Source organism: Peromyscus californicus, unplaced genomic scaffold, assembly GCF_007827085.1.
Source record: "Peromyscus californicus insignis strain IS unplaced genomic scaffold, ASM782708v3 Scaffold_20__1_contigs__length_68692818, whole genome shotgun sequence".
In the NCBI taxonomy this organism is placed as follows: domain Eukaryota; kingdom Metazoa; phylum Chordata; class Mammalia; order Rodentia; family Cricetidae; genus Peromyscus; species Peromyscus californicus.
This window is the reverse complement of record NW_026294503.1, coordinates 6,754,565-6,779,013: the sequence shown is the minus strand read 5'-3', so window position 1 is coordinate 6,779,013 and position 24,449 is coordinate 6,754,565. Positions and strand designations below refer to the sequence as shown.

Sequence of the window (24,449 nt, the reverse complement as noted above, 5' to 3'; positions counted from 1 at the left end):
AAACTATGACTTAGAGAAATAAGACAAAATTCACATCTTGTTCATTGTTATATCCTTAGTGCTTGGTAAAAATATCATATAATGAACTAAGTTTGATTAACAGATTGTTGAATTCATTTATTAAGTTGATAATTTGGTTTTTTGCTTTACAGCCTATCAGGTTTTCAGGCTTTCCTTTTGTATATTTCTTTTTATTTTTCTTTACACTTTACAGTCCATAAGTAGACATTACCAAAGTCTGACCAGAGCTAGAGACACAGCTCAGGGGCAGAGCACTTGCCAAGTATGCACAAGGCCCTGGGTTCAACTTCAAGCACATAATTAAAGTAAAATATAAGATAAATAAAAAAAGATCTTACCAGTCAACATCTTAATATACATTATTACATCACAGGGTCTACATTTTACATTAACCTATATTAATACCCTTTCTTACTTTTATTCTTAACTTTATGGATGATGTCTGTCTCTTCTACCATAAAACACATTTTTAAAAAATATCCAAAATAAACTTTAAAGTTTTTCCTTTTGCAACCACTGCACTGGATCCCATACCCAAAGAAGTGCCTTTGTGTGCTGCTGCTGGAAAACAACCAGGAGATTACTTCTTAGGGCTTAAACATAAAAACAGGACATCAAGGTGTTTCTGCAGTTACAGTCTCAGAAAAGAAGGCTACACCAAACACAACTGAACTACCCAAACAACCCAGTAAGACACACTGAAGTCAGAGGTGACACATCATTGTTTCTTCATGGCTTTTTCTACTTTCGATAGACTCTCGGCTTATCTGGTATACCAGGAGAGGACCGACACTAGGGAAGACACGTCATGCACCTGTTGTTGTCAGCATGTTTCTGTGTGTTGACACGAGAACACAACTCTCCCCTCAATGGGAATAAGAGAGTTTCTTCTGGAGCCAAATAAGAGTGATCATGACCCAAGAATACAAATACTTTGGGTTATCTTAAATTCCACATTCTTACACATTAATAACCAATTCCTGACATTTTCGTAGTAACTGAGTAAAGAAAATCACAAGACATGGCTTAAATAACTTGGTGAAACATCAGATAAGTGGGTTTCAGTGGCATACGTCATCTCCTGACAGTCTGAGCTTTGAGGTGGTGAAAATGAGTGGTCTACTAAGTGGTCTACATTACAAAGGTTTCAAACCTGACAGTCACAGAATGGTAAACACTAAAGAAGGCAATGAATAGTCTTCCTGATTGGACTTATTTTATTTTATGGGTATGAGGAGAGTTTTGCCTCCATATATACTTGTATGCCCTGTGCATGTTGTGCCGAGCCAAATTAGAAGAGAGTCAGATCCCCTGGGTCTGGAGTTACAGATGGTTATCAAGGTGTGATAATCCTGTGGGTGCTGGGAACCAAACCCTGGTCCTCTGCAACTGCAGTAAGTGCTCTTAACCACTGAGCCATCATGCCAGCTTCATAACAAGTAGTTATTAAAGGAATTGTGATAGCCCACAATAAATTGTAATTAGGTTCTGGACCTGCTATATTCCAGCTCTGCCACATCACTGAAGTTCTAATCAGCTGGGCAAACCTGTAGAAGATTCAGTACAAAGTGTGGCTTCCTTCCAGGAACTTTTATTGACATTTGTTTGACTGGTTTTCCTTTGGTTTGGTTTTGCTTTGTTTCTCTTGTAGTACTGAGGATCAAACCTGGAGTCTTGCATAAACTAAAACAGTTCTACTGATGGGCTACATTCCCAGCCTGTAGTTTATTAAGAAAAGTCTCAGGGTGTAATAGTCTCACTTAGAACATACTACGTAGCCTAAACTGGCTTCAAAATCAAAATCTTCTTGCATAACTCCTGGAGTTCTGAGGTACCAGGGCTATAGGCATGAGCCACAGTGCTCAGCTTTAGCTTTTAGCATACTACTTACTACTATGAATTAACTTGTCACCCAGTGCTGTTGGCTACCAGACTACTGAAACAATAGACCCCAATGGATTAGAATCTTCTAAGAACCTCGTGCTGGGGGAAAAGAAAAGCTCAAGTTCTGATGCCAGCCTGAGGAGGCACTGGTCTCCAAGGGATGGGCCTCATCACAACAGTTTTCAGTACAGACTGAAGCAGAGACAATGATGGGAAAGATGAGGGAGACCATGCTGCTTAGCAGTGTACACTTTTTGCCTCCTGTCCTTCCCCAAATGGACCTCTTTCCTTGCCTTCTTCCTAATACGGCCACACTGACTAAACCCCCTTCCTCCGCCTTTCACCATTACTGTCACCAGCTGGCATATTGAGACTGGATGGCCAAGTCTAGCTTTATTAGGGCTGCCATGACACGGTATTTGTCCCTAAAAATTCCAGTAACAATATTTAATAAACTAATGGACATAAAGCAAAATTCCCCCACTCTTCTATACATTTAGCTCCTTCTCAACTTTTCTCCACATGTCATTTTATCATTTCTCATTCTAGGTTTGATCCATTCAGAGACTCATTAAATATGAACCCCACTCATTCTGCCGTATTTAACTACTAAAGTCTAACCCATCACCCACTGCTAGACCTATCATTAATCAAAATACACCAGATTACTGCTTCACTATTTGGCAAGAACTGAAGGTGAAAAAGCAGACCAGATGGCCCAAGTTTACCATTGCATCCTGAAGCCTCGCCAAAAGCTAATGTTGAATTTGGCAAACCTATGTTGGTACTCAGAGCATTTCATTTGACTGTAATCAACGCAGTAATGAGGTTAAACACAACAGGATTAAAATCCTGGTGATACATTTGAACCTAGTCTGCACTTAAAGAATTAATCATCATATTTCTACACAATAATTCTGCTATTTTCTAACACAGTATTCAAAACTTTGAATGTAGGTAAAGATAAGGCTTTTCTAGCAGTGCAGCTCATTATTAAATAATGTAAAAATAATTAAGGACAATTGATACCCTGCAAGCAAGTAAGGAGGAAGCATTTACACTACCAATCCACACACTGCTCCTGCTAGCCTAATCTCTACTCTAGCTAATTCTCACAAACTAGAATAAGATTTTACGACAGAGAATTCTGACATTCAGAGATGGTTAAGATATCTGGATTCTAGCTACAACTTAGAGTTGTTTCTGTTTAGTCCTTTAAAACAGTACAAAAAAAATGATGTGATAATGCTTAAAACAATTACACACAACTTCACATGAAAGTGCCACCTAATTTCTATTCAAAGTTTCCTTTAAAAAATCTTTCAGGCAGTGGGAGGTAGGAGTAAAATGAATATGTCAAACAAAAGATGAATAATTCTTCTTGATTATTTAAAGTGGAATAAGCAAGTCTTTTTTCCCTGCTCTGTAAAAGAGCTGACAGTAAGTATTTTGTTGTTGTTGTTTTTCTGGATTAAAAGTCAACATTAAGGATGCTATGTGGTGCTAGCATTCCAAAAAGTTTCTTTTTGAGATAGTAGCCAAGGCTATCCCCTAAACGTCTGACCCTCCTGCTGTCACCTTCCAAGAGCTAGGATGCAGGCATGTGCCACCATGCACAGCTTGTTCTATTAAATTCTTACTGAGTGTAAAAGTACCTGTCTACTTTAAGAAACAGCGGAACTCGCTCAGGAGGTGATAACTCTTCACTGAACTGGAATTCAGAGCTAGTATTCAAAATCACCCAAATTAATTGCAAATGTTCATCTGTTAATCTGTGATATGAGTTTATGTATTTCACACATGTAAAAATATTAGATGCTGGTGTCAATCCATTACTTACACACAGAGATACGTTCTATCCATGGTTAGCAAGTGCTTGTGCATGTGAGTGTGTGCCCATATTCATGTGCCTTTCAAAGCCAGGTCAATATTGAGTCTTTCTTCTCTATTGCATTCCACCTTTTTTATTTTTATTTTTTGAGATAGGATCTCTCACTGAAACAGCCTTTTGGCTGACCAGAGCTCCTGGGATCCTCCTGTCTCAGCCTTCCTACTACCGAGGTTCTAAGCTCCTGGCACCATGCCAGCTGGAGGGTACTGCGGACAGAACACAGATCCTTAGCTTACACAGCACGCACTCAGTGAGTGGGTCACCTCTCCAGCCTCCAAGAATATGATTCTCAATGACGATACCCTGGCTTAGTGAATAAGCAGAACTGATTGAATTTTCCCTCAGGATTTGCCTTTCATCATATTGTGACATTCCAGATTACAGTTGGGTGGACAGCTCTTTATTTACAATTAAATAAATTTTGAGATCTTATTTCCACTAGAATCATCATACAAAAATGCTTTTAAAACTATACTTTGTGCTCAAAATTCTATACAATAAAACTCCGACAATGAAGCACACTATTTGCTTTAACTACTGACAGCACGAGAAGCATATAAAGCACTGACACTACTTGTGCTTGTTATGGTTTGAATATAGTTGTGACCTCTATATGCTCATGTGTGTGAACACCCGCTCTGCAGCTGGTAGTGTGGTTTGAATATAGTGTGACCTCTATATGCTCATGTGTGTGAACACCCGCTCTACAGCTGGTAGTGTGGTTTGAATATAATGTGACCTCTATATGCTCGTGCGTGTGAACACCTGCTCTGCAGCTGGTAGTGTGGTTTGAATGTAGTGTGACCTCTATGGGCTCATGCGTGTGAACACTGGCTCCACAGCTGGTAGTGCTGACTGGTGAGGATGTAGAGCATTACTGAAGGAAGGTGGCAGAAGGAAGATGCCTTGATGTTTTGTAGTCTGACCTCACCTCCTGTTCATTTTCTGCTTCCTGACCACCTTCAGGAAGTGACCAACTGACCTGCTCCCTCCCACCCCCATCCACTGCCATGTCCTCTCACCATGGTGCAGTGTGAGCTGTGGACCTGTAAGCCGTCATAAACTCTGTCTGAGGCACCTCTACCGGGTATCTGGTTGTAGCAAGAATGAAAATAATGAACAGGATAGCAACTGTTATTTGTCTTCGAAGTGACCACTCCACAGTGATGTGAGTAAATTTGAAAAGACAACCTCAAAGTTTAACAAATGAGTATATTTTTGTCTATATGTGGAAATTTCATCAATTCCACAGGAAAAGCAAGTATGCAAAGCCATTGTGTTCTATACCAGTAATTAAAGACATTTTCACACTAATTTTTCCTAAGTCACTAGCCGTCTGTGACAAAGGAAGTCATGGCACTCGGTCTCTACTTTACTAAAAGGCACAGAACTGGTCATCGTTAAGGTGACAACAGAATGAAGTTCACTGTCGCATTACCAGTTCAATAACATACGATGATTCAAATGTTTTCTACAGAGTGCAGCCTTAAAAACAACACAATAAATACCCATGACTTAAGTTCCTTCTATTTGCACCAACTATAGATTTGCAGAAACTAACATTTCCTACTCCATAACACAAATTTCAACAGATTCCACTCCAAGTTATACTAAAATTAATGTTTTCTAAAATTCCTTTAAAATAATCTGGCCTCTGGTTATTACACAATGATTATCCATGTGAACACCTCAAAGGAACAACAGAAAAGCCTGACAGCACTCATCAACTCAACAGGAACCATTAAAAACCACTAGAGAAAGAAGACTTTCTACCACTGTTTTTCATTAACTATACCAGATCATCCTCAACCCCGAGAAATTACTCTCACCCAAAAGTTAAGAGGTTCAAGCAAGTTTATTTTATCTAGGTCCATCTTATTTCAATTTCTTTGGTTAAATGGAATTTTATGAGCTCACCATAAGTGGACTTGTTTTGCTAACAATTAAGTCACTCAGAAACTTGCTTTGGTTGTAGCCTTGTTTTGATTTTTTATTTTATCTTGGAAAAGAAAATCTGTAATAACAATATTTCCTAAGTCCCTTAGTTGAAAATACTGTAAGAGATGCTTAGCCAAGAAAGGTCAATATACATTACTTTCTTTTAAGTATAATTATAACATCAACAACATATAAATCTAATATTTTGTCATCTAATTTTATAACAAAATAATCTATGTTCAACTGTGCTTTTTTATATTTATTTATTTTATGTGTATGTGTTTGCCCAAAATGCATGCAGAAGCACTAGGAGATAGAAAGGGGCACCAAATCCCCTCAAACCCTCCAACCCTTCTTCTGTAACAGTCATTGTTACTATGTGGGGGGCAGGAGGAGACATGTGTGCCATGGTCCATACGTGGGAGGCAGAGGACAGTTTTGTGGAGTTGGTTCTCTACTTCCACTCAGTGGGTTCCAGAGGTTAAGCTCGGGTCACCAGACTTGTATTGTATAGCAAGATTCCTTTATCTGCTCAACTATCTTGCTAACTCTCAACTGTACTTAAAAAGCATAACTAACATGTGGGCAAGAGAGATGGCTCAGTGGTTAAGAGCACTTGCTGCTCTTGCAGGACTCCAGTTCAGTTCCCAGCACCCATGTTAGGTGGCTCCTAACTGCCTGTAACCCTGGCTCCAGGAAATGTGATGCCCTCTACTGATCTACACCGGCACCAGGCATGTAAGTAGTGCATATACATACATAGAGGCATTCACACATATACATAAAGTAAATATCTCTTTTTATAAAACCGCATGTGACATCTTCCCTTCTGATGGAGTATTCACTGATAACTAGAAAATAAATAAACCAACTGTCACAGCACAGCATGATCATTACACTCAAAATGCCATTGAACTATAACTGCATCACTGCTATTTGTAGTGGCCCAAACAGCTGGTCACTGTCCCAACCGCTCAATTCCACCATTATGATGTCAAAGTGGCCATAATATAAAAATCAACATACAGGACTCTGTTCCAATAATATTAGAATTGAAATTCCATGTTTTTCATAAACCTTATTGTTCTTTTGAGTTTTTAAAAACAAATGAAGATGTAACTACTCACAGAGAATAGATCAGATTTGGCCTATGAACATTTGCTGGCTCCTGAAAAAAAAAACCAATTCATGAAGGTAGAAATGGAGATCAAAACATGTTAGAAAATGTTATTTCTCACTCCTAAAACTAAATCGCAGACCTACTAAGTCATAATTCTGTGATGTAGCATGTGTGATGTATATTTGAATGAAATGGGGGGATCATATTTGTTGACAACAAAATACCAGAAAGTTAAATAAGATGATCTAACTGGGATCATAGTGAAGCTATTTCCTTCAGCTACATCTGGATAGATATGCCACTATAACTTGAGGAAGAGTCAGACATGAGTCACAGAAGCATATGGTAATATGTGCATATTATTGTACTTGATTATACATATTTATGCCTAAAATTAATTTCAATTGCTTATTGAACACTACAAAGTGTGCCACTTCTAGCCTATTCTTTTTCTTGTCATGTGACATAAGATACAGAGCCCTCTGGGCTACTATTAAGAAGAAGGACAGGCCGGGCGGTGGTGGCGCACGCCTTTAATCCCAGCACTCGGGAGGCAGAGCCAGGCGGATCTCTGTGAGTTCGAGGCCAGCCTGGTCTACCAAGTGAGTTCCAGGAAAGGCGCAAAGCTGCACAGAGAAACCCTGTCTCGAAAAACCAAAAAAAAAAAAAAAGAAGAAGAAGAAGGACAGAAAATAAATAATTAGCGATGGAAAATATGACAGCTTCGCACTCTTTAAATATTTCATGTCTTCTTGCTAAACTTTCACAACCTTCAAGGTAGTAGGACCCTAAGGACATTAATAGATGGCAGAAGAAATGTTCCAACTCAAAAAGGTATGCTTCCAAAACTCTGGACTGTTGGCCTGAATCTAAAAATGTCAACCAGCATCAAGTGACCATTCTGTCTAAAGTATGATATTTTTCCCTCAAGTTTTTAACTGATTTTAAATGATACTAAGTATGTCTTCTATAGCAGATACAAATGTAAAGTCATAACATAAAACAGTGATATTGGAATGTATGCTATTGAAACTCTTCTTAGTGTTCTTAGCTCATTAATCACATAAAATATGAAATCACTGATACTATATATAAAAGGTAGGTAAAGTTTCGGTAATCCTCTAAGTAACGGTAAGAAAGCATCACAGAGAAAATAGAGGCTGGCATGAACATTAGGCTGTACAGAACTGAGTGACGATATGGGAGGGAAATGACCTGATCCTACACAGCACCCACTTTCATTCTCCTTTACCATCGTACAGTCTCAATGGAGGCTTCAAACTCTGTATTTTCTGAAAACCAACTAACTCAGTATTTGAATAAATTGAGCTTGCCTAACTAGAAACATCAAAGAATTTCTGGACTGTGATAACCGTGTTTCTATAGATTGCCACTAATAGTAATATGTCAATAAATAGCATGCATTTATTCATTTACCTACCCAACAATAATGATTTCAAACTACGTGATAAAATAAAAGGGTCAAATATCCTGAGCACAGCGAATTCTTAAAAGGAGAGACACAAATCAATCGGCAGCCATAGAGTAAGTAAAAGACAGAGAACACAGTCCCTTTTGGGTTATATGCTATTACTTAATAGACTTAAATAAATCAAATCCTTTATAGGCAAAAATGAATTTTAAAAGATCCTACTTGAACAACTGTACTAAAAAGTTTAAAAAAAAACTCATTAGAGAAAATAACCAATGCCTATTATATTTATATTTAAAAGCTAGTATAAGTACAGTTTTTCCAATTAAATTTTGACTTTTACCCAAATTCTCAAATATCTCCTGTTCTCAAACTTATTTTGTACATTTCTAAAAGTATCTTGGTAATTGACTTTGAAATAGCATTGCTATGTTGTTCATTCTGGTCTCAAGCTCCTGGTCTCAAGCAACCATCTGACATCAGCCTCTGACATCCTGGGATTACAGGCACATATCCCCAAGTCTGGAATCAAAGATATCTAAATAAAACTCTTTCCATTGTAATATAATTCATCAATCACTTCCTTTATGGTCAATTTCTTTCTCTGCTCCTCTAAAAGAGTGTCTGACTATTTTGGGGTCTTTGCATTTCCATATAAATTTTAGAATCAGTCTGTCATTTAAAGTAAATGTTTTTTGTTTACATTTGCTACATTTTGCTAAAATTTTCAACAAGTTAAAATTGAATTTGAGGAGAATTCACATTTTAATAGCATGGAGACTCCAATCTACCAACATTACTAATCTCGAATTTCTCTAAATAAAGTATCATAATTTGGGTGTTGAAAGATTATAAACCTTTACTTAGATTTCTTTCTACTCTTTTGATGTAAATCACATATGCTAAACTCATTAGTTCCGGGTGGGATTTGTTTGTTTGTTTAAGATTTATCTCAGTGTTTTAAGTGATATGCAGGGGTATGTGCCTGCATTTGGGATGTATACCTAAGTTTTGGTGCCCATGGAGGCCACAGGCAACAGATCCCCTAGAGCTGGGGTTACAGACAGTTGTGAGAGGTCTGATGTGGGTACTGGACCAAATTCGAGTTCTCCGGAAAAGTAGCACGTGCTCTTAACCTCTGAGCCATCTCTCAAGCCCCTCAAATGTTGTTTTTAATATAGAAATACATTCTTTTCATAACTATTGACTATATCATGAAGCCGTGATAAAATTCTTAACTTTAAAGTGTATCTGTGTTTTTTTTAATTCACTGCATACCAACATGTGTTAATGAAAGCTGTATTGTTTTTCTCAACTCTAACTGATGTATTTCTCCTCTGACCTTTCTGTAACTGGTGAATACTCAATGAAATCACTGACACTAGAATATTCTTGTATTACTTTGTATACAACTGTATTTCTGTCAATTTCTACTTCACTGAGGTTTTTTTTTAATCAAATGCCTAATAGATTTACCCAGCCCATTCCCTGTATGTAATGATAATACCACAGTTTTCTCTGCCTTTATTCTGTTAATGTTGTCAATTACACTGATTTTCAAACATTTAACTAACTTATAGCTCTTGGGAATATATAAATTTGTGTTCTCTAATATTTTTAATCTCTTGTTATTTGCTACTAATTCCTGCCTTTCTAATATTTACATTTATATTCTTGAATAAAATTTTGTCTATAAACTTTTCTTTCTAATAATCTCAATTCTTAGCATAAAAGTTATGACAGTGTTATAAAATAAATTATTTTTGTTAATTCCTACAAAGTTATTTTAACATCATTTTATTTTTTTAACCTTTCCATATTCTTATATTTTCAATATCTATATGAGGCTTTAAACACATTTCTTATACATAGCAGATTAGTAGAGTCAGAGTTTTATCCAGTCTATCAATAATTTATAACAATGTATTTACATTTGTTTGATTATTTGATTTTGAGATCTTGAGTCGGCCTAGAGTTCACAGGTAAATCATCCTACCTCATCATCCAAGGGCAGACTACAGGGGTGCAGCAGCAGCACCGTGCCGGGAAACACACACTGAATTCACTAACAAATCTAGTTCAAAACTGTTTCACCACTGTCCACAGATGCCCGCGCCTATCCGTCCCCTTCCTTCTCGTATTCAATTGACTGTACTTTCTGGTTTACCTATGCATTAGTCTGAAAGCTGCACACCCTGCTACTGTCATTTTAAATAAACTCACCAATTACCCTGTGTATTGATTTACTAAACTAGCATATAAGTTAACTTCTTCCTGACAACATAATTTAAACCACTTAACTCATTTACCTGTCTTATTGTATGGGTGCAGTGTTGATACATTTACCCCAATATCATCATACTTGTTTACATTGTCAATTTAAATTTCCATTTTTTTCAACTTTTTTTATTGATTTCTGGCCTTCCGCCTAAGACCATTTTCCCTAGTATTTCCTTATGTGGGAAGCTGTGACATATTTCAGCTATGGTATTTCTGAAATGTCCTTTAATTTGCCTTCATTTGAGGGGATGTTTTTACAGAACATTAAGTTCGGTTATTTTCTGTTTTTCTTCAAGCTGGGTGCAGTGCCATAGACACACACTGCTAGAACAGCAAGCAGGTCCCTGGAGCCCAGTAGTTGGGGCAGCTTGAGTAACACAAGACCCATCTCTTTTTTTAAAGATTATTTTTCCTTTTCCCTCATTACTTTGAAGACATCATTCCAGGCTTACACTCCCATTTTTCTGTTGAGAATCGATGTAGATTTTATGGGAGACACTTTGAAAGTTGGTGTTTTTCTGCTCTGGAAGTTTAAAATTTGTGTGTGGCGGAAGGGGGGTTGCATTTATTAAGAACAGCCTACTTAAGGTTTTCCTTGTGCCTAGCTTTCCTGAGTTTGTAAAACTTGGCCAATCACTGTCTCAGTGTTCATCCGTGTGGGGATATCTCAGCCATGATCTCTTCAAACTGAGTTTGTCTTGGGCTTTCTGCTCCTCCTGAAATCCCAGCTGCGTGTGCTGTCTCTTATTTTAGCTTTCTCCTTTTTCCTCCCTCATATTATATTTCCGTGTTTTACTAGACATATTTCCCCCTAACCTTGCAGTTAACCATTTTTCTGTTACCTAAAACATTATAAAATTCATTCAGTGAGTTCTTGACTTCATACTGCTGTTTTCCATTTCCATATATTTTTCTTTATCATATCCAGTTAGTTCCCTGCCAAAATCCTCATTCTTGTATTTTGCTAATTTAAACATATTTATTTTCTAAGTCAGTGCCTAAGAACTCCATCACCAGAATCTTGTGTTATGTTGTCCCTTAGTTTCAGTTTTATGATCTTGTCTCCTAGATGTTTATTTTTATATTTGTAGACATAATATATTTTTAATAATTTTTTTAGATTTTATTTGTTTTATGTGTATGAATTTTATTTGTTTTATGTGTATGAATGTTTTACCTGCATGTATGTCTGTGCACCTTGTGTGTCTGGTGCTCACAGAGTCCATAAGAGGGTGTCAGATTCTGTCAAACTAGAGTTAGAGATGGTTGTAAGTCACCATGTGGTGCTGGAAAATAAGCCCCGATCCTCAGCCAATGATCTTTACCACTAAGCCATCTCTCAGGCATTGATATATATATGTATATGTATATATATATATATACACACATATATATATATACATATATATATGTATATATATATAAATGGTAGAAATTTTTGAGACTATGCATGATACTTTCTGCCAGCAAAGACTGATCCTGCTTTGACTAGTGAGTAGATTCATTAACAATCCTGGACATCTATAATCTAATCAAGATTAGAGTTCAGCTCTGTTGTATAAGTAGACTTTTGTTAAAATTGGGTCTCATGTAAGCCAGCCTGGCTTTGAACTCATAGGGTGATGCTGAGCTCCTGATCCCCCTGCTTTTACCTCCCAAGTGCTGCAGTTACAGATGTACACCACACCATGGACATTAGATGGCATTAGACCATTCTCTTTCTGATTCATCCTCACCACTAAAGAGTAGACCTCAAGGTCCCAGCCCAAACCTTGGGGATTAAACAGTCTTCATGTCAGTAAATCCTACTCCAAACTAGCTGTATTAGATCAAATTCCTTATTATGTCAAAAGCTCTTCTGAATTTCTCAGGCTCTTGGCCACCTTTACTGGAAACACATTCCCATAGGGGAAAGAAGCCTGAAATCCCAGCTCACCTTTTGGGTTTCCTTCTTCTCCGGGGTCTTGTCCCCATAGTCGTCACTGCTGTGTTAGCTCTCTGATACTCTCAAACAGATGAATTTTATATTTGATCCAGTTTGTCTAGTTGCTCTCTGTAGAGGGTTAGTCCAAATTGCCTAATCCACCATCATCAGAAGTGCACCTCTCAACTTTGCTCATCTGTAAAATGAGGATAATAATGACAACTTCCTCCATCTGTAAAATGAGGAGAATAATGACAACTTCCTCAAAAGTACTAGTAAAAGAGATCAGAGTGTCAATTACATATCAAGTGCACAAGCACTTTGGGCCATAATTTTGAGCTACCTACTGCTAGTCTAAAAGAGCCCTGAATAAAAAATAACCTGTAGTTTTTTTGTTTGTTTGCTTGTTTTTTGGCTTGCCTAGTAATCATTCTTTTATAGTTCAAGTTTTCTTTGAGAAGCTAGTACTTGATTATTAAATGCAATGGTATATTTAGTATTTAGTTATTAAGTACAATAACATTGTAGTTTTCTCTCCAATTGTCCAGATTTTCTCTGTCCAAGGGTGAGCAACTAACCCAAACTAGAGCAGACAATCTATCTCCGATAACACGAACCGGAAGCAGCGGATGCTGGAGCTGGTCAACACACGTTAAGAGGCAGCACTCTCAAGAGGCCGCCTCTGAATTTTACAAACTAGCTATTCAGAGATGATCCTTTCATTTGTCTCTTTTCAAGGCATAGTTATTCAACTTTTCTGAGATCTAATGAACTTATAACAAATATATTTTGTACTTGATGTTAAGCAATGTCATTGTGGTAGTTTGACTAGAGAATGGCCCCGACAGACTCATGTGTTTGAATGCTTAGCTCATAGGGAATGGCACTATTAGGAGGTATGGCCTTGCTGGAGCAAGAGTGTCACTGTGGAGGTGGGCTCTGGGGTCTTACATGCTCAAGCTATGCCCACTGTGACACAGTTTCCTTCTGCTGCCTACAGATCAAGATGCAGACCTCTCAGTTCCTTCTCCAGCACCATGTCTGCCTGCTTACCACTGTGTCCTGCCATGATGATAATGGACTAAACCTCTGAAACTGTAAGCCTGCCCCAATTAAATGTTTTCCTTTACAAGAGTTGCCCCAGTCTCTTCACAGTAATAGAAACACTAACTAAAACCTTCCTTTTGTTTGTTTGTTTGTTTGTTTGTTTTATTTTGAGATAGTGTCTCACTTTGTAGTCTAGACTACCCTAAAACTCTTAGCAGGCCTCTTACCTCAGCTCCAATTGCTGCAATTACAGGCCTGGCTAAAAGGTCAATTTCCATTTCTTGAAACTAAACACTCTGATACTTCAGTAGAGAATTCTTTCACTTTCAAAGTTTTTCTATTAGCCCATATATTTTTTAGCAGTTCCTTTGAAGAAATCAAAATAACAAAAGTTCTGTCTTTCCATTCAGAAAACTGACCAAATTTTCTTTATTTCTACCATGTGACCAAATCCTACCTGATAGCTGCTTCCTGTGCTCCCTTTGTGGGTTGTCAACTCTACTCCTACCCACCCATTCCCTCCTCAGAAGGCTTGAAACCTGTTGCCTGCATCTCTAAGACATTCCCTTGGTACCTCGTGTCTAATTACATCCTGCTACTGGGAAAGAAGCACTGAGGAAAACTGGATGGCAGAAGAAACTGTACTTTCTTTCTGTCCCTGGCTCCTGCAGGGACAATGGTGATATTCAGGAAACTCGGGAGAAAACTGCTCATGGGCCACAGCTCCAGTGACAATAGCCACACCAGTCTACTACCACATACCTGGACAAGACCCACAGGTGATCCCACAACCACATTTGTGACTATGACATTGCACAGAAGTCACGTGGACAATTACTGTGGGGAGGGGTGTGAAGAGGGGCTCAAGACTGCTCTCTACTACTTTTTCAGTTTCCTGGGAGTGCATCTTCTTTCAACATGAACACTTATAAAATATCCTAGTCAACAAACGCTAATGTGAACATCTTGATTTAACAAGCAGATGCATCTAGACTCTTGTCTCTCAGCCTCAGCTCTGCTGACATTCTCAGCTCGTCTTCTTTGCTGTGGAGCTGTCCATGTGTTCAATCATTCTCAGGCTCCACCCACCACTTGCCACTAGCTCATCTGCCCCGGATGACAGCCAAAATGTCTCCAGAGAAACAGTTACTAAGATCACCAGTCAGTGTGTCTGAGGTAGCAATGGGTGGATATAGGCTCCAGCACCTTCTGAGGTGGGTCATACATGACTGAATGTCCATCTGAGGTGAGTCATCCCCGTGACTACCGGCTTTCTAAACCAGTAGACTGCAGCTCCAGGTGACAGCAGTCGTACACAGCCTCCGCATCCCAGCATTTACACCCACTGCTTTGACATCTATTTCCTCTCCTCCCCTCCCAGCCTAGCCCTGATGGTTTCGTGTGGTCACTGGTCTTTCCAGAAAACAAACAGATAATTAACACTCATGCTAATTAATTTTCCATGTTAAACTTGCTTCAGTCATAATATTTAGTACAGTTTTTATATTCTTTTTCACAGGGTTTCGTATTCTGAATTACACAACTTCAGAGGCACGGAATTTCCTTTTCTAGTTGTAATTCTTGTGCTTCTTGTGCTTCTCTGACATCCCCTCAACCTCCGTATAGACTCTTTATTTTCTTTATTCTTGCCTTAATATTTATGTCATTTCAATGACACCCAAAGCAAAAGAAATCTGACCATCCTAAGTTTAAATAATCAGAAGTTCAATCACAAAAAGCAAGAATTTCCTCAGAAATTCTTTCTTAAAATAAAATCTCATTTTATCATAATTGTTACTACCTAGAAATTTTTTCATAAATACAATACACACTTGAGTTAAAAAATCATCTTAGTGCCAAATATTAAAGGTAAGTAAAATTTAATTGAGATAAAAATTAAAATGTGAACCTTTCTTTTTATGTTTTGTTTTGTTGTATAGTTTAGTTGGTTTAGATTCTTGTTTTTATTTGTGTGTGGATTTTTGGTGGTTAAGTGGTTGGGTGGGTGGCTTGCTTTGTTCTGTTTCGCTTTTTTGGGACTTGGTCTCAATATATAGTATATCGGTAGCCTACAACTCACTCTATGGACCTAGATGGCTTTGAACTTACAGCACTTCTCCTGCCTCTCCTCCTGACTGCTAAAATTACAGATATGTGCACCATGCACCACTTGTATATCTTTCTTTAGATTCTATTTCTTATATAATTTCAACTGTATAGCACCAACATACAAGCAAAACGATAAGCCTAATAAATACTTTACAAAATAGCAATAAGATAATGTCAAGATATATTAACTCATCTGAAGTTTTAAAAAACATCTACTTCCTTGGGAGCACAAACCAAATGTCACATTCATTCAAAAGTGCACTACTGTTTGAGTTCTGTTCCTCTCCTGCTTCCATCCAGACACTGCCCATCACTACTTCCCCACATACCATTCCTCCATCTGCTCTTCTTACATCGCCATTATAGTTAGAACAAGATCAAACTCTGTGCTATGCCAAATAAATCTCTCTGCCCAATCTAGTCCCTACCTACTGTTCCATTCTCAATTTATCTGCTTTTAGCCTCAAGACAAATATAAGGAAAATAACTAAGTCACAAACGTACAATGCTAACTGTGTGTGTGTCTGTCTATCTGTCTCCCTCTCCTTCCCTCCCTAACTAACACACACACACACACACACACACACACACACACACACACACCTCCTAATCCTTGAACAAGACTGTCCTATACACTTTCATTCCCACATACTTCCTTGTCCAACAACTTATTTCTTCCTCAGGAGAAGTGTAAGTCAATCTTACCGTCCCCGGCGAACTAACAGGCAATAAAAGGAAGTGGAATCTGCGAGTTAAATGAATTGGAAAGACGGAGGACAGCTGTGCTTTCCTCTCTGAGGTGAAGAGCACACTATCCCGTGTGTACTTCCCACTTCTCTCCCTTTTCATACCCCACACCCACTCCCCAGACACACACAACAATGACTGATTCTGGTTTATATTGGGATCAGCTATTAAAGTATTTTAATATAATTCTAAAAATTCCGTTCCTTATATTCCTTTCTTTCTAATATCAATGTCTTAAAATCCTTCAAGCAAGTTGTGTTTAATTCCTTCAGTGCTCTTCACTGAGTGCCTAGACCTATCAGACACTACACTGAGCTCAAGAAGACTAACACAGTAATTGCATACAATTATCACCTTCATTCTTTATGAAATGCTGTCAATAATTGACAGTTTGGGGCTGGAGAGATGGCTCAGAGGTTAAGAGCACTGGCTGCTCTTTCAGAGGACCTGAGTTCAATTCCCAGCAACCACATGGTGGCTTGCAACCATCTGTAATGAGATCTGGTGCCCTCTTCTGGTGTGCAGGCAGAACATTGTATACATAATAAATAAATAAATAAATAAATAAATCTTTAAAAATAATAATAATTGACAGTTTGCCTCCAGGGAATCTGCTCAAGGTCATAACTTCGTTAAAAAGTCGGTGTCATTTTATTATTTGCCATTTGGAATACATAGTTGATTATTGCTTTTCACATATGCTAAAGGCTATGGTGAGATCAAAGAGTAGGAAAAAAGTAGATGCTCAAAGGAAAATATCATCCACAAACACTAAAAGTATTAACTGGAAAAATTAGGAAGACTATAAATGCCACCAAGTTCACAGCTTTACCTTAGCCTAGACCTCTTTATTATCACTCTAGGACATATAAATAAACACTGCACTATTGATATGATACTGTCACTAAGAGACCAAGAATCACAACTATTTTATGTTGTGATGACTGTATCTTCAGAGATTTTTTTTTTTTAAACAGGGTCTCTGTGTCTGTCCTGTGTCTGGCTGTCCTGGAGCTCCCTATGTAAAGCAGACTGGTCTCAAACTCAGAGATCATCCAAGTGGGATTAAAGGTGTGCACCACCATGCCTCAAGAGGATTTTTTTCTAATCATGAAATCACTCTGCTCCTTATGAACCCAAGAAAAAAACAGCTGAAATTAATCTTAATATCAACCCAATTCATATTAAGCTTTCTACTAAGTAGATGCAATAAACTCTTACTCAAAATGTTAATATTATTCAGATCTAGTAAGCCCACATCTTAAGATTGTCAGGAATCCCATAAAAACCAATTAAATTCTATTGAAAATAATTTACAGGAAAACCATATCAGCACTAGGAATATGGAACAGTAATGGAATGCTTTATTTAATTAATATGCATAAGGTCCCAAGCCAAAGGCACGGGAGAAGCCAATACAGCAGAATGGAGGAAAAATACTTTAACATATGATATTACAGATTTCTCTTTAAGAAAAAAACTATATTCATTTAGGAAAATAGTTGATGCTACTTAAGAGTTAAAGAAGAAACCAAAGAAATAACTGAAATAGAGAAAAAAAACCACATTGCCCTTATAAGTACAAAAAACAATAAAAATCTTTCCTGCAACTTGGCTCCCATAGCTCCAGAAAATACTCTGCCAGCTGCCGAGGGAGGAGGGCAGTTCAACAGTTCTGCCTAGCTGCAGCACCTTTGAACCCGCAGGGAAAGCAGGCACAAAGGTGCAGTAAGTGGTACTCACATGGCAGTGGCAGCCAACAGCCGTTTACTCAACAGGACAGAAACCATGCCTGGTATAGACAGCCAGTCAACTTCCTGGGGCCGGTGAGGTCATGGGCCTTAGAAAGGAATCCACCGCCGCCACTTTGCTAGACCAGCATAATTACTTCACTCTAAATCCTATTTGTATACCACAGGTAAGTGCAGCTCCCACCCCTCATCAAAGAAGCCTCTTTCCAGCAAATCACAAGTGGACACAATGCAGACCGAGATCAGCAGAGTATGGGGAGCCCGGCCCCGACGGGTCTCCTGGATCTGCGGCAGAAGAGGTGGGAAGCCTGAGAACGGCTCTAGGAATGGCTGCATAAACAAGGCCGGAACAAGGCCAGGATCAGTGGACATGGGGTGGGGGCGGCCGTCCATCCTGGACAACCAAAGGCAGCCAATGACTTCTGGGAAAATGATAATTAGCCTCTCCTAGAGATGAGCCCCCTTATTTGTTGTCCAATGCAAAGTGGTTACCCTGAAACCACACGCATACAAACAACAAAAACCGTCTCAGCCGGTTGTATTTCTATCTCTTCGTGCAAGCCCTTAGGTGTGTGTGTGTGTGTGTGTGTGTGTGTGTGTGTGTGTGTGTGTGTGTGTGTGTATGTGTGTAAAAATAACAATCAAAGAAAAGAAAGACTATCGATTTGAAGGGGAACACGGAGGGGCACAAGGAAGGGTAACTGGGAGGGCTGGATGAGGAAAAGGGAGGGCAAAAAGTGATGTAACTCTAGTTAAAAACATATTTAAAGTCGGACGGTGGTGGTGCACGCCTTTAATCCCAGCACTCAGGAGGCAGAGGCAAGCAGATCTCTGAGTTCAAGGCAAGACTGGTCTACAAAGTAAGTTCCAGAACAACCAGAGCTGTTACACAGAGAAACCCTGTTTCAAAAAAACAAAAAACGAACAACAGGAAAAAAAAAAAAAAAAAAAAAAGAGTTAGAATGGGGTCTGGCCCAATTCGGCAGGACATGTGCCACTGAGCTTAGTGACCCGAGTTTGATCTCAGGACCCACATGGTAGAAAGAGAAAGACAAATCCCATGAGTTCCCCTTTGACCTCCATACACATAGAAGAATGCCACACACTAAAAAAGTAAATGCAGAAATTAAAATGGTCCATGCCTGTAATCACAGCTCTCAAAAAGCAGAGGCAGAAGGAATACTGCAAGTATGGGCAGTACAGCAAGACTCTGACTCAAAAAATATTTAATCAATTACTTTAATTATTCAATTAAAATAGAATTCAGAGTGTATGGGAACCCATTTCAATGAAAATGCCTGTCAAGTGATAGACACTGAAGTAAATGACTGAGAAAATGTCTTAATGAATCTGTATCAGATCTATATCCTATTAAGTAAAGCAAAAATTATAAAGTCAGACACAATGGTGACACACTTACAATCTCATCTCTTAGAAACAGACTTTGACCCTGTCTCAAGAAAAAACCTAGTAATGTGCATAGATAACAGAATACTAAGCAAGATGTAAAATCACCCTGCACTATAACTGCATCTATCTATAGCATATGCAGAGATGACTATAAGATAAGTAAATAGAAATGAACAAAAGCGCAGACGAAGGCAGTGATGAGATTATACAGAATTATTTCATTTTTAATGTCTATTGTTGCTATAGTTCAGGTTTATAATAAAGGTCAAGATAAAGCGAACAGTCTGAATTTCTCATTTCTGCATAATAATGAGAACACTGGGTAAAAGAATCTAAAAGATGGCGACTTCAGAATGGTCCAAAGAGAATTCCCAGAACTCTTACAGTAGTACTATTCAGATCAAATTAATGAACAACCTTGATATATGTACCCCTGTCAAACTATATAAGTACAAATTAGAGCTTAGATAAACTGTAGAATTTCAAAAACAATGTTTAAATAGTAATGATAAGACTTTAATAATCTGTCAGGTTACTAACAGCACTAGAGCACAGATGAGAATCTGCTAACCAATTTCAACATGTTATTTATTTAATTTTTTAATAAAAAAAGACCACATTTTTTGGTATCAATAGATGAATCTGCTGTTATCAACAGTCTTAGAAACACTTCAGTGGGCCAAGTAGGTAGCTCAGTGGTAGACCATTTGTCTGGCATACACAATCCTTAGATTGGATTCCCAGGGTAACAAAACAAAAAGTAAAAATTTCTTTAGTTAAGGTCAAATCCTTCAAAGAAGATAAATCGTGCCTAGACTCTTGCTTCCTCTCACTCTAGTCTCACTTGAAACCCTCAAGACTGACCTTCCTATAAACAAACTTCAGGAGGGATAAAGAACACCAGAATGGCGACCCAGTAACCTAAAATAGATAGTGACTAATTTTTAACATGTATCATATGTCTTCTGTGCACCAATACACTGCATTTGCACTCTGGCACAACTCTGTGACACAGGAGTTCTATTTTGTTGTTGTTACTGTTGCTCTGTCCATGACAAGGTCTTATAGGCCAGGCAGGCCTCATACTGACTACATAGCTAAGGACTACCTTGAATTACTGATACCCTGCCTCTACCTCCCCAGTGCTGTGAAACAGGCATTCTTACTTCAGTTTAAATATAATGAGACAAAGCACAAGAGATTAAGAGAGTTGTTCAAGCTCACAGAACTAGAAATTGACAAGAATGACCCACAGCTGACCAACAGCAAAGCTTTTATTCTGCTCCCACACACCGCACTGCCTTGACTCCTAGAAATCGGAGGGAAGCATAGGACTAGGAGGAAGGCAGTCAGAAAAGCATTATTTGCTGGTATAAAAGGCTGGGGCTGTAGTTCAGTGGTAAAGCCTCGCCTAGACTGCCTGAGGACCTATTTAATCCTTAGTACAGAAGAAAAACAGGATAGAGCTGTTTACATTAGTTAATTTAGGTTTGCCTTATAGACATTTCCACTGAACCAGATGAAAGAAAGAGTTTGTAAGTGGGAAATTTTTACCAGGACTGCCACCACCATAGCAATAATGTATGTGATAAACATAAACAGAGGTAGGCTGGAGAGATGGCTCAGCAGTTAGGAAGACCCAAGTGCCATTCACAACACCTACATGGTGGTTCACAACCATCCCAAACTTCAGTTCCAGAGGATCGAATGCCATCCTCTGACCTTCAAGGGCATAAAGCACACACACACAGTAGACATACATTCAGGCAATGCATAAATAAATGAATAAATCTAATTTTCAAAACAATTTAATATTCAAAAAATACTTAATGGTTATTTTATTTTTTAAAACAAGAAAAAATAAACAAAGGTAAGAGACAAACAGTAGGGCTCAGGCTACAGCTCAGTGGTGGAAAATGTGCCTAACATATGTAAGGTCTTTAGTTCAACGTCCTGAAAACACGTGCTGAGATTAGAGCGCGGAACTTAGACCTGCAATCAAGAGTTCCTAAGTGAGGGATGAACACTGCTTAACAGTGTAGAAAAGAGTCCAGAAAAAGAACCAGCACAGAACTAATTCTACACTAGAAGGCTCCAACAGGATCATCAGTGAATCAGAAAGGAGAATGAAAATTGCAGGGTAAGAGCTGGGACAAAGCTGAGAAATGTAAACCAGAAAGGGTGGGAAGAGAAGAGAGTGTTTGAAAACACTGGAAATATTGAAACATATGGTGAATTGTGAGACAGTTTGAGCTATGGCATGATTATATAAATTCCTGCTGCAAAATCTGGTGGCAGATTGGAGGCATGTGTTCCAAAACAATTCCATAAGATTTCCGATTGAAGTTGAAAAAAAAATGAGTAACAAGGGTTTTGTGTTCTTAACAGTATCTGAGGAGATTTTAATTTAACTTTTCAAATGAAAGCAGCTGGTTTCTCTTAACCTCAAATATTTCAGGATACTTAGTAAGTATAATATATAAACTCACTGGATTGTTTATTCCATATAAATTTCCCTTGTAAGAGCACCCACTACTACAGGGAATAGGGGACTGAAACTGGGGCTGGAGACTGACCTAGGGCCTCGCACACACTCGTCAAGCACTTGAACTATATAATCCCAGCCCTCTTTTTCTTTTTCTTTTCTTTTTTTTTTTTTTTTTTTTTTTTTGGTTTTTCGACACAGGGTTTCTCTGTGTAGCTTTGTGCCTTTTCCTGGAACTCACTTGGTAGCCCAGGCTGGCCTCGAACTCACAGAGATCCGCCTGGCTCTGCCTCCCGAGTGCTGGGATTAAAGGCGTGCGCCACCACCGCCCGGCGTTTTTTCTTTTTCTTTTGAGACAAAGTCCAAGCTGCCGAAACTGTCCTTCACCTCACTATGCAGCCCAGGCTGGCCTTGAATCTGCAATACTGCTGCCCCAGTTTCCCAAGGAGTACAGACTACATCCTGTACCACTAGACCCATCTTAAACTTCAGTATTAAGAAGATATTCTGCACAAACTCACAAGACAAACCCAGGATAGGGAAACAGAATACAGAACAGTAACTGTACCAGGAGAAATCACCAGTAAGAATTCTCACACAAAGAGATTATGACACTAATTCAACAGGATTTCGTGACATATTACAACAGGCCCTTTTTAATACCTTCCATTATTATTTCAAAGTCTCTCCCTGTAGATCAAACAAACTAGGGAGATCATCCAAACTTCTAAATATAGTATAGAAGAATAGGTGATTCTAAAATTTTAACAGCTAATACAGTAATATAAAATCAATATGTAAACCCAATAAGTTAAAAATAAATCTTTTTCCCAAATAAACCACATATAGATGGTTGTGTTTACCACATAACAAGAGTTGCATTTACACAGTCACTCTACGAATTCAGAAACCAGTTTGGAAAGCATTGAATTAACCTCTTTAATAGGGTCATATTTTGTTCTTCAAAACTGTGTCAAGCTTTTCCTGATTTCTTCCTCATTAAAATAACAACTCATGAATTTTCTGGTATCCAGTAATTCCCTTTAACTGTAAGACACTGGGCAAGCTTACATATCATGGTCATATAAATACTACTGTTTCCCATAGGGCCAGAAACTCCTGTGCCTCAGACAAAAACAACAGTGCACTCTAAACTCCAGCTAGTTAGCATATGCCTTCCAGGGGACCAAGTTAAACCACACCAAGCAGGTTACAAATTCCCACAACCCACCTGGACAGATTATACTAAAGAGTGTCATTAGTTTATTCTCTCAATAATTCTTATCCATCTGCATGAAGGTGATTCGATATAATATAGATTGGTTTATCAAAACAGGGTTTCTCTGTGTAACAGCTCTGGCTGTCCTGGAACTCACTTTATAGACCAGCCCGGCCTTGAACTTACAGAGATCCATCCGCCTGTCTCTGCCTCCCAAGTGATTCAGTATTTTTAAAATTAGTATCTCTATGCTGATGTTGCATGCAAGAATGGTTACAACTGACCCCACACATCAGCTTCTCCTTCTACCACTTTATCCCTTCTCTGCATCCTCCAACTTCCTAGTAAGAGAGAAACACTAGCCATTCCACAAAAGACAGCATAGTTTTTCACAGTCCATCTTTTGGACATGTTTAAAATGCCCCTATTCTACATATACTAAATACTTTCCTGTAAGGCCAGCCTGAATGTTCTCTTTGGTTATAAAGCCTCCTTTAAATGGTCAATGTTCATACATACTCACCCCTCTCCCTGCATCAGCTCAACCTGACTATTTTAAAGCAGCTATTATGTATTTTACTTTTTTGAGGCAGAGTTTCACTATACAGTCCAAGCTATCCTCAAGCCCAAGATCCTTCTGCCTCTGCCTCCTGAGTGCTAAGATACAGTGTGAGAGCTGCTTAATAATTTGCTTGTATGACTCTATGGAGACTATATCCAACTCCAGTTTCCCAAATTAGTGCAGTGGCTGGTTTATAGCAGGTACTCACAATACATTTGTTTACACAAAAATCTGAATGAATAGCTAACCCAAAACAGTCTTTTGCTGCCCACACTGTATACTGCTCTGAGAATATTTCAGATGCTCCTTAACTGTGTATAAAGAGACAGTTTTTTGTTTTAAGAAGAAGAGAACATACACTGCTTGTTAACTGGCACCATGTAAAATCTCTCCCTGACCATCCACCCAATCACTTCACATACTCTAACTGTTGCTTTGATCACGATTGGGTTATTCTACATACATCTGCAAAGTATTCTGAAGTTTTTCTCTGCATATATTCTAACATATAAAGCAATCGTTATCTTCAGCAGCAGCAACACCTAATATTAAAATGTCCCTAGAGGGCCTGTGAGATGATCGGCCTGAGACGTGAGTGCAGTCCTGGAAACCACACCGTGGAAGGAAAG

The 24,449-nt window shown here is 38.5% G+C and overlaps 1 protein-coding gene and 1 long non-coding RNA gene across 41 annotated transcripts in view; one reads left to right on the top strand and one right to left on the bottom strand.

Annotated features, from left to right (window-relative positions):
- Positions 1-24,449, bottom strand: part of Rims2 (regulating synaptic membrane exocytosis 2) — a 490,233-nt gene that overhangs the window by 442,682 nt on the left and 23,102 nt on the right. For 2 of the 40 annotated variants that reach the window (XM_052747663.1, XM_052747669.1), the window contains exon 1: positions 12,503-12,555. The exons of the other annotated variants lie outside the window; for them this stretch is intronic. In XM_052747663.1, coding sequence (XP_052603623.1) covers positions 12,503-12,540 — 38 coding nt within the window. In that variant the 5' untranslated portion in view covers positions 12,541-12,555. Of the gene's footprint in view, positions 1-12,502; positions 12,556-24,449 lie in introns of those variants that run through there. 40 annotated transcript variants of the gene reach the window in all.
- LOC128116458 (uncharacterized) lies at positions 12,696-18,672 on the top strand. The gene is made up of 2 exons (XR_008220467.1): positions 12,696-14,783; positions 18,312-18,672. It is a non-coding gene; the product is annotated as an uncharacterized LOC128116458 (long non-coding RNA).